The 14,156-nt window shown below is 45.2% G+C and overlaps 2 protein-coding genes across 11 annotated transcripts in view; both read left to right on the top strand.

Annotated features, from left to right (window-relative positions):
- LOC105932655 (protocadherin gamma-C5) overlaps nucleotides 1–14,156 on the top strand; it is a 61,442-nt gene that overhangs the window by 37,273 nt on the left and 10,013 nt on the right. Inside the window, exon 1 of one of the 10 annotated variants that reach the window (XM_036127502.1) lies at nucleotides 989–3,806. The exons of 4 other annotated variants lie outside the window; for them this stretch is intronic. In XM_036127502.1, coding sequence (XP_035983395.1) covers nucleotides 1,356–3,806 — 2,451 coding nt within the window. In that variant the 5' untranslated portion in view covers nucleotides 989–1,355. Of the gene's footprint in view, nucleotides 1–988; nucleotides 3,807–9,574; nucleotides 12,444–14,156 lie in introns of those variants that run through there. 5 more of the 10 variants (XM_036127508.1, XM_036127499.1, XM_036127505.1 and 2 more) reach the window with 5 other exon arrangements.
- Nucleotides 3,823–8,113, top strand: LOC118557456 (protocadherin gamma-C5-like). Its single transcript, XM_036127515.1, has one exon. It carries the CDS (start codon nucleotides 6,287–6,289, stop codon nucleotides 8,096–8,098), a length of 1,812 nt encoding a protein of 603 aa, XP_035983408.1. The 5' UTR covers nucleotides 3,823–6,286; the 3' UTR covers nucleotides 8,099–8,113.

The following is a 14,156-nucleotide window of genomic DNA, read 5'->3' as shown; positions in this document are numbered from 1 at the left end:
TTTTCTTGGGTTTCATTCCTGCTGGCCTGATCAGTGACATAAAATCGTTTTGACGCACGGTGCACGCAGATGGTTGTTCGGTGGCCTTAACTCAAACAACAAAGAACACTTGTGTGATTAAACATGTTTAACATTTTAAATCACGCTGTCAAATATTTAACCAAATATTTCAAATCAGTTACCTTCCTAAGTATGTTTAAGGGATTTTATAAAGAACAAAATACATTTGTCATAAAAAAACAGTAAATACATAAAAACAACCAAACAGTCATTAAAACCAGATTTTTAGTGCCTATAATACTGGGACCGAAAGCTTTATGTCCAGGGTGAAAACTTAACCTCACTCAAACCAACATTTCAAATTAAAACACTTGTCCTATACAAAGTGTGACACATCGAAGATTCAGAGCAGAACTGACGCGCGGCTCTCGAGCCAAATGCGGCTCTCCTGCATGTCCTGACTGCAAGGACCAGTGGGGGCGTGGCTTAGCGTCAAGTCGCGAAAGGAGACACTGCCCTACGGGATTCGAGGGACTTTTTGTGGCTTCAGCTGTTTTTATTTTGAGTTAATTGGTTAAGAAATAGCAACATATGATCTGAGAATATTAAAACTGCCAGGTAGAAATTATAAGGCACTTGAGTTATTAAAAATGCGTGGACATTTTGTTGCTCTTTGCAATGTTGCTGGATTTTATCCCGGCTCTTGATGCTCAAACGCTTGGCCATCCCTGAAATGGGGGAACACAAGGCATAGCCATTTCTATTCCCAGCATATCACTTTCAGACACTTTGATAATAATCAGTAGATTTTTTTTTTCTTGATTTTGTTTTTCCATTTCTCTTCGAAGCCTCAAATATTATTTTTTTATTATTTTTGCTCATCTCAATATTGTTGAATTTCTGCTGTAATATGCATCTATAAAATAAGATTTATATGTGAACTGGTAAAATAGCACCAGCTTTTATAGGGCTGCGTGCTGTGAATGTGTTTATTCATTTATTTCTTTTGGTGACGTTACATGCCCATATTTCTGGGATTTCTGCTGCAGATTTACAGGCATGCTCCGCTTCTTGTGGTTGGACTGATAGGGTGGCTGATGCGGACCAATTGCTCACAGAACGGTACAAAGAGATCTAGTCCTTCCGCCACTCGCTCTCCTCATAGTAACCCGCACTGTGCGCGGAGCCGGAGAGGAGATGCACTCCTTACCGTCGTAATCGTGTATTTTATTAGAAATCATTAGACCGAGTATTTCTGAACATCCGTTCTAGTGATGACTTTAAAAGTCTGGATTACGTGGATGAATATTTCTATGGGAAATACAACATTTTAACGGACCGGGCAGCGACCGGGGATGACAAAGAGAATGAGGGACCGTGACTGGGGATGGCTTCTGCTTTGGTATCATTCCTTTCTTTTGTGGATTACAATAGAAGGACAGACTCGCTACAGCATCCCAGAGGAAGTAAAACGGGGTTCTGTGGTCGGAAATCTCGCAAAAGACCTCGGTTTGGGATTGTCAGACCTATTTGACCGTAAACTGCGTGTCGCCTCCGAGGCTGATAAGCAGTATTTCAGCCTGGATGCGGGGAAGGGCGAACTGGTGGTGAACGACAGGATAGACAGAGAGGCTTTATGCGGACAAAGCGCCAGCTGCATTTTATCACTGCAAATTGTGACGGAGAATCCGCTGCAATTACACCGGATAGAAGTGGAAGTAAAGGACATTAATGACAATTCCCCGCTTTTTATGAAAGAAGAGCGGCATTTGAACGTCGCTGAAGTCACCGCTGCTGGTATACGCTTTCCTTTGGACACCGCGCAGGATCAGGACGTTGGCAGTAATTCAGTAAAGTCATATACACTAAGCAAGAGCGAATGTTTCAGCTTGAAAATGAAAGAGCTGCCTGGCGATCGACACGTTCCCGAGCTTGTGCTGGAGAAACCACTTGACAGAGAGAAACAGAGTGTGCATCAGCTGTTACTAACAGCGTTGGATGGAGGCAGTCCTGTCAAAACCGGAACCACGAATATCATTGTGACTGTGTTGGACAACAACGACAATGTCCCGGTGTTCAAAAGGACGTTGTATAACGTTTCTGTGCCTGAAAATAGTGCCGTTGGTTCTGTGCTTGTCCAAGTTGAAGCCACAGATGCAGACGAGGGTGTTAATGCGGAGATTGAATACGGGTTTGCTGATAGCACGCCCCCGGCGCTGCTATCCATTTTCAAGATGAATCCAGATACAGGTGAAATTATCTTATTAAACCCGTTAGATTTTGAGAGCAGTAGCAAGACTGAGATGAGTATCACTGCGAAAGACAAAGGCGTTCCTGAAATGGAGGGTCACTGTCGTGTGCAAATAGTTGTAATAGACGTCAATGATAACGTGCCAGAAATATTGTTGACTTCCAAGCCCAGCCCGGTACGCGAGGACGCACCAAGAGGTACAGTGGTAGCTTTAATAAGTGCGCGTGATCTCGATTCAGGTAATAATGGCAATGTCACGTTAAAACTTGCCGATGGATCTCCCTTCAGCTTAAAACCTTCTTTTTCTAACAATTATGCATTGATTACTGCTGGAGTTCTAGACCGAGAAAAAAATAAAGAATATAATGTTGAGATAACAGCCACAGATTCAGGCTCCCCTCCGCTGTCCAGTAAGAAAACTATTCATGTCAGCATCACAGATGTAAATGATAATCCTCCTATTTTTACTCAGTCCTCCTATAATGTATATTTAAAAGAGAATGGGGTTCCAGGATCTATACTTTATTCAGTATCAGCCTCTGATCTGGATTCTGGTGAAAACGCAAAGATCTCTTACTCCATACTGGACTCTAAAGTGCAGGACGTGTCTGTCTCATCTTATGTTTACATTAACTCAGATAACGGGAGCATCTACAGCATGCACTCCTTTGACTATGAGAAGCTGAAGGTGTTTCAGATTCAGGTTCAGGCAAAGGACCAAGGCTCTCCCCCTCTCAGCAGCAATGCTACTGTCCATATTTTTATCCTGGACCAGAACGATAATGCCCCCGCTGTTATTTACCCCTCCTCCGCTGCACTGGGATCCCTCTCTCATCAGAGGATGCCCCGCTCTGCTAAAGCGGGCCACCTGGTTACCAAGGTGACCGCCGTGGATGCCGACTCGGGCCATAACGCCTGGATCTCCTACAGAGTGGCGGAGGCCACAGACGCCTCTCTGTTCACCGTCAATCAGTACACAGGGGAGGTGAGGACTAAACGCTCTGTGTCCGAGCAGGACGACTCCTCTCAGAGGCTGCTGATAGAGATCAAGGACGACGGGGAACCGGTTCAGTCCGCCACCGCCACGGTGTCCATCCTGCTGGAGGACGCTCTCCATGAGCCCATCTTAGATCACCGACACAAAGTGTCCGAGCCAAGCAGGAAAACCGGCAGAATCACCCTTTATTTGATTCTGTCTCTGGCCTCCGTGTCCGTGCTGTCTCTGGTGACTTTTCTCATCTTAGCGGTGAAATGCATCAGGACCAGCAGAGGCAGCGGGAGCTGCTGCATGAGACGGAGCGACTGTGATGATTACAAGAACCCCAACAGGAACCTGCAGATCCAGCTCAACACAGATGGACCTATAAAGTACGTGGAGGTCCTGGGAGGAGACATGATGTCTCAGAGCCAGTCCTTCAGGTCCTGCATGTCTCCAATGTCAGAGTACAGTGATTTCACTTTGATCAAACCCAGCAGCACCACAGACTTTAAAGAAGTCATCAGTGTTCTGGATGCGTCTTTACCCGACAGCACCTGGACCTTTGAGAGCCAGCAGGTAAGCAGAGAGTCACCTTAAAAGTAATTTACATCAGCTTTGCTCTACATGACCTAGAAAGGAGTTAAACTGAATTTGAGCTCTGGAATTAAATTAAGACGTTTTAGGTGAATATGAACAATAATATGAACATATTTTCTCGTTATTTGTGAAAGTTAAATGTTGCTAACGTGTATCATTTATGCTTGATCGTGGGCCTTGCCTCTGCTCCACTGACTATTATATTATAGTCCTGACAAAACGTCAAATGTTGAATGCATTTTAGAGCAATGCATTTCAGCACTGCAGTGGTGAACAGCGACCGTAATTCCACGAGCCTTTCCTGCTCTTGCTTCCAGACCGTGGTTGGGATGCACAAGAGAGAAGCTGCTGCGCTACGGGCAGGAGCGATGGGTGCCATTAGGTAGACCAGGGAATTGTTTGGGGCTACCAGGGGTCCCCAGCGGGCCAACAAACTTTGAACCAATTCAGAACCACAACAGCAGGAAAGCTGAATTGACAGCGCGGTTCTCAGAGTCCCTGACGGAGCCCCACTCTCACAGAAAGTGCGAGTTCTTAAGTAAACAAACTTGAGAACGAGCGCCCGGGCTGACAGCAGCCTTTAACTCCATTAAAATTAAAAGAAGTTATCGTTTTGAAAGTGAAAAAAGAGGGAAAGACAAAAAAGCGGAAGAAAAGAAATTTACGAAATTCCCGAAATTTAACACAACAATGGCGAGTGTAATCTTGTAATTTATAATTGCGTTTTGGACTAAATAGGTACTTATGAGATAGGGCTATCTTGTTTGCTGAACACACAGGCTGACACTAGCAGCTCAAAGCAATATATCTTAAAGCAGTTTTAACCCAGCCAGGCCCCTACCTGGCAGTAAAGACTATAACTTGTTTAGCAAGCTTGCTGTATATAAAATCGTCTAGTAGCTTTTTTTTTTTTTTACTAATAACAGTTGTTTTCAAACAGCCAAGCTAAGAATGCCAAATTATTGACTTAATGTGCAAGAATTTTTGCTAGTGCAACTAAATAACTGTATGAAGTTGTTGTATTTTGTATGGGGGTTTTAAGGGTATAGTGGACAATCTTTTATCGGCTTCGAGTTATGGGGCGATCATCGTATCTGTCAGTTGTGCCGCAGGCCAATCATTGTGACATTCTCGCCTAACGCCACTATGCATTCTCATTCCTTGCTAGTTTCCTCTTGCTGGCTGCGCTCCTCTACTGTTTATATATCCAGTGAGCTTTGTTTCCACTGTTCGTTGTAACTCCGCTGCTCTCACCATATACTTAGAAAACGGTTGAGAGTCGCAAGAAGCAAACTTTCTTACAAGTTTCTGAGGAGAATGGGAAGGCCTCAGAAGACCAGATTGTATTTGGAATATTTTTTTTTTCATCTGATCCCCTTTAAGAAGCAAAAGAGCAAGTAGGATGGTCTTGCGCATGGGTAATTATTCAAAGATTGACTTGGGCGTTTCTTAGCTACATTTCCAGAAAAAAAAAAACCATCTACTATACCTTTAAATTACAGATTTTTTAAGTACTGATGTGCGCTTTGTAAAAAAATATATATATAAGTTTACATTTTACAATTTTGTCAGAGCTGGATTCGATTTATGTGATGAAACCTGGTCTGAGGCCTACTTGGAAATTTTTGCTTGGGGCCGCAAGAGACCCTTGCAGCGCCACTGACTACGGGGTAACCCCTTCACTCTATGCAGCAGCAGGGGATACCGGGGCGGAATAGGTGCTCTGTCACAAGAGTTTATTTATTGGTGATTGCAGAGCATGATGTATCCAGTTCACTTTCTTCTATTATTATTAAATCAATGTTGTACTGAGCTTGGGCAAAGCATTCTAATTTCGCTCCTCTTTCTCTTCCGCGTCTCTCACTCACTAACGTGTGCAGACGTAGACGTTGCGGACCGTCAGTCGTTACTTAAAGGGACAGCGTTCTCAAATAGCACATGCTATTAGAAAATACGTAAATACTAAAAGACTACTGAATGACTGAAATCTTTCTTATCTCATCAGCAAAATAAAACTTAATTGAACATAAATATATTTACAAGCTGCGTATTTATATGACACAAAATGCTTGTTTTTGTCTTTAGATTGAGGGAAAATAAAAACTTTCATTTTGCGGTGTCTGTGATATATTATCATGCATCAAACGGGAGATAAGTGTGTCTTTATTCGTGTTTCTCTGATTGGATACCAGAGGTGGATGCTGTGCGCCAATAGAATTCTGAACTGTACAAAGAGATCTAGCCCCTCCCCCCTGCAGCTTCTGCAAACACAATGATCAGAGTGGGAGAGCAGCCGGCAAATATTTCATAAATTTGGAGCACAGGATCATGTCTTAATTTAATGTTTGGCCAGAAATAGGTGTGGCTCCAACTGGATATGTTGCGCTCACGGGATATTGATTTTTGCTCTTTGATATTCGCTCTTGTGGAATGGAAACGGCTTATTCTGTAGAACAAGGATGACAAAGAGGAAAGGGTACCGAGACTGGAGATGGCAGGCGCTATGGTGGCATCATTTCTTTCTCTTGTGGAATACAATACACGGACAGACTCGTTACAGCATACAAGAGGAGCTGAAACGGGGTTCTGTGGTGGGAAATCTTGCCAAAGATCTGGGTTTGGGACTGTCGGACATTTTTCACCGTAAACTGCGGGTCGCCTCTGATGCTGGCGGCCAGTATTTCAGCGTGGATGCGGGGAAGGGCGAGCTGGTGGTGAATGACAGAATAGACAGAGAGGCTTTGTGTGGAAAAAGCGGCAGCTGCATATTACCTCTGCAGGTTGTAATAGAGGACCCACTGCAGTTGCATCGAATTGAAGTGGAAATAAAAGATATTAATGACAATTCTCCAAATTTCCTTTCAAATGCGTTATCTTTAAATATCGCCGAATCGGCGGCTGTTGGTACGCGCTTTCCTTTAGAAAGCGCAGAGGACCCTGATGTTGGGAGCAATTCACTTAAATCTTATACGCTCGGTAAAAACGATTGCTTCTCCCTGAGGATAAAAGAAAACGAGGGAGGCAAAGCTGTTCCGGAGCTTGTTTTAGAAAAAACTCTTGATCGAGAGAAAACGTCTGTTCACAAGATATTGCTGACAGCGTTAGATGGGGGGACTCCTGTAAGATCTGGAACTACACAAATAACGATAACAGTTCTTGATATAAATGATAATTTTCCAGTATTTGAGAAAAACCTGTACAAACTATCCTTGGGTGAAAATAGTTTGAAAGGAACAGTTATTATTAAACCCAAAGCAACAGACGCAGACGAAGGCTCAAATAGTGAAATTGAGTTTTCATTTGGCTCACGTACGCCACCTTCTGTGTTGTCGGCTTTTGATATTCACCCAGTAACGGGAGAAATCGCTCTTAAAGGGGATTTAGACTATGAAACAGTTAAGTCATATGACATTGACGTCATTGCGAAAGATAAAGGCAGCCCGCAAATGGAAGGTCACTGTCGTGTCCAGGTAGATATTACTGATTTTAATGATAATGCCCCTCAAATTGGTTTTACTTCGCAGCCTAAACCTGTGCGCGAAGATGCGCCGAGCGGCACCGTAGTTGCTCTGATCAATGCCAAAGACCTTGACTCTGGCGATAACGCTAAAGTAACCCTACAACTCACCAAAGGCCCTCCTTTTAATCTGAAACCTTCATTTTCAAATAATTATGCGCTGGTTACAGTCGGTACCTTAGACCGAGAGAGTGCGTCAGAATATAATATTGAGATAACAGCCACAGATTCAGGCTCCCCTCCGCTGTCCAGTAAGAAAACTATTCATGTCAGCATCACTGATGTAAATGACAATCCTCCTATTTTTGCTCAGCCCTCCTATAATGTATATTTAAAAGAGAATGGGGTTCCAGGATCTATACTTTACTCAGTATCAGCCTCTGATCTGGATTCTGGTGAAAATGCAAAGATCTCTTACTCCATACTGGACTCTAAAGTGCAGGACGTGTCTGTCTCATCTTACGTTTACATTAACTCAGATAACGGGAGCATCTACAGCATGCACTCCTTTGACTATGAGAAGCTGAAGGTGTTTCAGATTCAGGTTCAGGCAAAGGACCAGGGCTCTCCGCCTCTCAGCAGCAACACTACTGTCCATGTTTTTATCCTGGACCAGAACGATAATGCCCCCACTGTTATTTACCCCTCCTCCGCTGCACTGGGATCCCTCTCTCATCAGAGGATGCCCCGCTCTGCTAAAGCGGGCCACCTGGTTACCAAGGTGACTGCCGTGGATGCTGACTCGGGTCCATAACGCCTTGATCTCCTACAGAGTGACGGAGGCCACAGACACCTCTCTGTTCACCGTCAATCAGTACACAGGGGAGGTGAGGACTAAACGTGCTGTGTCCGAGCAGGACGACTCCTCTCAGAGGCTGCTGATAGAGATCAAGGACGACGGGGAACCGGTTCAGTCCGCCACCGCCACAGTGTCCATCCTGCTGGAGGACGCTCTCCATGAGCCCATCTTAGACCTCCGACACAAAGTGACTGAGCCCAGCAGGAAAACCGGCAGAATCACCCTTTATTTGATTCTGTCTCTGGCCTCCGTGTCCGTGCTGTCTCTGGTGACTTTTCTCATCTTAGCGGTGAAATGCATCAGGACCAGCAGAGGCAGCGGGAGCTGCTGCATGAGACGGAGCGACTGTGATGATTACAAGAACCCCAACAGGAACCTGCAGATCCAGCTCAACACAGATGGACCTATAAAGTACGTGGAGGTCCTGGGAGGAGACATGATGTCTCAGAGCCAGTCCTTCAGGTCCTGCATGTCTCCAATGTCAGAGTACAGTGATTTCACTTTGATCAAACCCAGCAGCACCACAGACTTTAAAGAAGTCATCAGTGTTCTGGATGCGTCTTTACCCGATAGCACCTGGACCTTTGAGAGCCAGCAGGTGAGCCCAAAGAACAGCAATATTTTACAGGCTGTGTGAAAACAATCGTTTTGTGGCTCATGTCTGGTTAGGTTTCCTAATCTTTTATTTTCTCTAATGCTAGAATGTGTGTTGTGTGCATTTTGTAGTTCTTTAATCAAAAAACAGTTTATAGACTTAGACCATAATCCCTAAAGACATATAGGCTAATCAAAGGAAGTACACAGGAAAATAAAAACACCGGTTCAAAGAATGTAACGTGATTCTCTAAATGCATTATTAAAATCAAAAATGTATTTAAAATATACTCCACTATAAATGTTTCTTCTTCCATGATTTTTTTTATGTTGTTCAACCTCAATCTACCACATATTGATACATTGATCCGCACAGTTGTAAATTTTGTAACTTTAATTCAGATTCAGATTCACTTTATTAGCCATAAAAAAGTGAATCTTAAAATTAAATGGTTTTAATTTTATCAAATCAAAACCATTGACTGGTTTTAAAATGCAATTGCTAAATACAGCTTTCACAAATTCTAACACGCATTTTTTCAATTTTCATAATCAGCCTTTTTCTGACATAATTTATTCTTCTAGTTCTTAAAGATGGTTTAAAGAATTGACTTTAATGGTCTGGATAATAAATTTAAGATCAAGTAATTGTGAGACAAAAGTTGTTTTGGAAACTACGCCCCCATGCGCAAGCAGAGCGCACCGTTTTATGTGACTGATGTTTAACACAGTTCTGGTTTCACAATGCCGAGCTAAATCTCAGACACTGGTGTGTAAAAAAACAAAAAAAAAGTATTTTCAATATCCTTTCTACATGCCTCGTTGTGTCTTTTTGTTCCTTCTTTTCCTCCAACTTCCTCCAACTTTAATCTGGCTGGTTTGTGTTCGCTTCTGGAGGAGAAGTCACTGAAAACTTTGGAGTGGGTGTGGGAAGTGTGACAGCACCGCTCCAGCATTGTCTTCCAATGAGAGTCCGGCCCTCTGCGGGCTCTCCCCGCCCACGGAGAGAGTGAGGCAGAGGAGACGGAGCAGAGAGTTTTAGAGGAGCCAGGGACAACTTTGATTTTTCTCCGTTTTTTCAGGGCTTTAATGTCGGTCGCCATGACCCTATCAAAGCTTTCCATCGCTTTGCTTTTAGAGTGGAAATGTTTACGTCGAGCCGTGTAGTCTCGTTTTAACACTATGGATACGTGACGGCGAAAGAAGAAGTTAGAAACTTTCCCGATCCTCGGAGCGCAGCACAATGGACTCCAGGCAGAGGAAGCGCTCCGGAGGAGGGACGCTGTGGAGGATTTATCTCTATCTAGCCTGTCTGTTCTCGGCGTCCGCTGAGCTCAGATATTCCGTTTCAGAGGAGCTAAGCCCGGGCTCTGTGGTTGGAAACATCGCGAAAGATCTGAGCTTCTCTCCTCAGAGGATCGTCCAGAGGAGGTTACGGGTGGTCTCCGAGTCAGCGGTGGAGTATTTCGAGGTGAAGCAGGCGACGGGCGAATTAATTATCAAACAACAAATAGACCGGGAACAGCTGTGCGAACTGAGTTCAACGTGTTCGCGACAAGTACAAATTATCCTGGAGGATCCGCTGGAGATTCATCGCGTCGTGGTGGACATCCTGGACGTGAACGATAACGCGCCGCGGTTTTCGACCAGCAACATTTCTCTGGAGGTGTCAGAGGCGGCGGCGCCGGGCACGCGGTTCCGCTTGGAGAGCGCGCACGATCCCGACGTGGGTACCAACTCCTTACGCACTTACCATGTGGCTACAAATGACTTCTTTACACTGAACGTGCAGACTAAGAGCGACGGCAGCAAGTTTCCAGAACTCGTGGTTGACAAACCTCTGGACAGGGAGACGCAGGCCTCGTTTCGCCTGTTGCTCACTGCTGTGGATGGAGGTCAGCCGGAAAAATCTGGCTCAACGCTGCTGCTCATTAAAATTCTGGATGTCAATGACAATGCGCCGGTCTTTGGCGAGCCGGTGACCAAGGTGACGCTGTTGGAGAACGTTGCACAGGGCACTTTAGTTACAAAATTAAACGCAACTGACGCTGATTCGGGCAGCAATGGGGAAATATCATTCATGTTTAGTAAATACACGCAAGAGCGTGTTCTCCAGCTTTTCAGCGTGGACTCTAAAAGCGGGGAGATCCGGGTGAAGGGGGATGTAGACTATGAGAAGGCCTCATCTTATCACATCACAGTGCAGGCCAGAGATGGGGGGTACCCCGCCATGGAGGGCTCTTGCAACGTCATAGTGGACATCATTGACGTGAATGACAACGCCCCAGAGGTGACGCTGATGTCACCGACCAGCACCATCAGAGAAGACTCGCCTCCGGAGAAAATGATAGCTCTCATAACGGCTCGAGACCTGGACTCCGGAGACAACGGGAAGGTTACTTTAACCATCCCACCAGGTTTGCCATTTAAACTTAATTCAGCCTTTGATGGTCATTATAGTCTGACCACTGCTGGCAGCCTGGACCGGGAGACGGTTCCAGAATATACAGTGGTGATAAAAGCAAGCGATGCTGGCTCCCCGCCCCTTTCATCTCAAAAAACGTTTGTTGTGAAGCTCTTGGATGTAAACGACAACGCTCCCTCCTTCTCCCAGTCTTCTTACTCTGTGGACATACCAGAGAACAATCCCCCCAGCTCCCCCATCGCTGCTGTTTCTGCCACGGACCCGGACCTGGGTGAGAATGCTCGCGTCTCCTATGCCATCCTTCCTAGCATGATTCAGGACTCGCCCATCTCCTCTTACGTGTACATTAACCCCGAGACCGGCCACATCTACAGCATGCGCTCCCTCGACCACGAGAAGCTCAATGCTTTCCGCATTCAGGTGCAGGCCCGGGATGCAGGGGAGCCCCAACGGGCCACAAATGTCACTGTGCATGTGTTTGTTGTAGATGTGAATGACAACGCACCAGTGATTGTTCATCCCTCCTACCCTAAAGACAAACCACTGCAGCTCACTGTGCCCCCATCTGCTGGCCCAGGCCACGTCATAAATAAACTGGTCGCGGTGGATGCAGACAGTGGGCACAACGCGTGGTTGTTTTATTCAATCGCCCCTGGACCAAACGCTGGCATGTTCCGTATCGGGGCCCACACCGGAGAGCTCCGCACAGCCCGCAAATGGTCCGAAGACGAAGAGGGCTCTAATTATGACATAACAGTCATCATCCAGGACAACGGTGAGCCGCCAAAGTCCAGCTCTGTGAACATCACCGTAACGGTGGACGAGAAGGCCGCGGCTGTGGACGTGCCGGTGAACCCTCGCCACAACCACTTCTACCACCAGACAGGGATGTCTAACATCACTTTGTATCTCATCATCTCCCTGGCGTGTGTGTCAGGTGTGGCTTTCATCACGTTTGTGGTTCTCATGGTGCGCTGCCTGAGGCACCGTGGCCCAGGGCTGGGCGACTCTGACTGCTGCTGCTACGGCCGCCACACGTCCAGCCGCTACCATCAGAGACCCAGCAAGGACCTTCACCTGCAGCTCAACACCGACGGACCCATACGATACATGGAGGTGGTGGGAGGCCCCCAGGAGCCGCACACACGCACATATCGGCCCTGCTACTCCACCATATCTAGCCGGAGTGACTTTGTATTTATGAAGACACCCATGCTGAGTCATAACAACACGCTCAACATGACGCTCAGCAGGAAGAACCTTATGAACTCAGCCATTGAGGTGAGGGCTTAAATTGGGAGGGGAAGCCATCCACAGCAGGGATTGAGACCATTATTTGGTTGTCCTGTAGATTATTCTTGCTTTAGAGCTCTCTAAACATTACAAATGCATCTTCTCTTTGGAGTTTAATAATTGTGACAATAGGACAATAGTTAGTTGTTTACCTTGAATATATTTTCATCATATTGTGAGAAGGTTTCTATATTTCTAATTTCTAAGGTTTCCTTATCTTCTCAGCAGAGTAGTGTGATTTTTTTTTTAACATAAGGCTTAAAGGTGGCCATCACTGGCTTGAAGCTTTATTTAAAAAAATAAAAAAAACAGCTTTCTATAAGGACAAAAGTGAGAAGGATTTTGGCAAATGAAGATAGAGGAAGCTAGTTCAGCACAGGTAAAAATAGAAAAGGGAAGGAGCAAACGTTTGTACTTCTAACAGATGGGTAGGAGGAGACATCCAGATGAAATGGGTCCTGCAGAGTTGGCTCAGTGGAGTGGAGACAGAGAGGAACAGGATGACAGGATGAGGAGGGATGGTGGGGGTGAAGAAGAGGAAAATGGCTAGAGAGGTGGGATTAAACAGGCAAAGAATAAAGCTGGAGCTGAAAAACAGGAATTTGTGGGGTCATCGTCCTGACCCTGACTTCCTGTTGTCCTCTGAACCTCTGTAGATTGGTTCCAGGAGTCAGCAACACGTGTGAGGTGGCGCTTGCTCAGTCCATCCTGTATAGTCGTCACTCTTGCTAGAGCCATTTTGTTTATTTCTCCCTCGATAGATAATATTCTTCTTTTTCATGCGAGTTTATAACGTCTAATCTGAGTCGTGCTGTCCCCGAGGTCAGGAGGATGCCATCTGTCTCCCTGCTCTAGTGACACGTGTGGAACGAGGGCAGCAGTGGAAAAGAGACGGAGGGACAGATCGCTGGAAAGAGAGGCCGACTTTAAGCACGTGTGCCACAGTGACAGAAGGCGCAGGCCTTAATGGCTTTAGAGCAGCCACCCTCACTAGGGGTGTTTATGTGCTTGTGCGCATGAGATCATGTATACAAAGCTTCAAGCACAAGAAGCCCTGCAGTCATGTGTAATGTTAGCAGGACCCTAGGGGCCTTATTGCCTTCCTACTGCTCCTCTTTGTGTCTTCCATTCACCCTCAGTGTGCTGTTTTGCCACAGTTTCTTTAATAATGTGCAAACATTAGTTTTCGAGGGGTTATGTAAGCACTTATTAAGGTCATAGGTTTGGTTCACATGAAGGAGCGTCATTTAACTTTCCTTTGTTTAATTTACCAATCTTTCTCACAACCTAAACTTTCTCATGGTATATATATATATATTTTGTTTTTCTAATTGAGTTTGACCCGTGCTCAGAGTCAGTCCGCATATTAAGCAATTTTTAATTTCTCTTTCAACCAATGGTAATTTTTTTTTTATAGTTATGTACAAAAGTTGTTCTCTTGTAAAACCCCACAGCCTGTTTGGCGTTTTAATGATAGTTCAGCATTATGGTTTGTGCATTGGGTAAAAATAATCACAAGAGCCAACAAAGATATTTTTACCCAAGGAAAGTTTCACTTTCCTTGTGTGTCCTTGTGCGTTAGTGTGTTTGTACCAACACTATTGCTTCTCGTCTAGAAACCGAATGCGTCGTACCTACACACGTTTCTCTCGTCAGATGTAAGAACAGAAGGGATTGTGTCGTTTATACGCTGATTCACTT

Source organism: Fundulus heteroclitus, chromosome 23 (genome assembly GCF_011125445.2).
Source record: "Fundulus heteroclitus isolate FHET01 chromosome 23, MU-UCD_Fhet_4.1, whole genome shotgun sequence".
Classification (NCBI taxonomy): Eukaryota; Metazoa; Chordata; class Actinopteri; order Cyprinodontiformes; family Fundulidae; genus Fundulus; species Fundulus heteroclitus.
This window is presented reverse-complemented; position numbering and strand designations above follow the sequence as displayed.

Excerpts from the sequence above, each read along its gene's own strand:
- LOC118557456 (XM_036127515.1), top strand. The coding sequence starts at position 6,287 with ATGACAAAGAGGAAAGGGTACCGAGACTGGAGATGGCAGGCGCTATGG.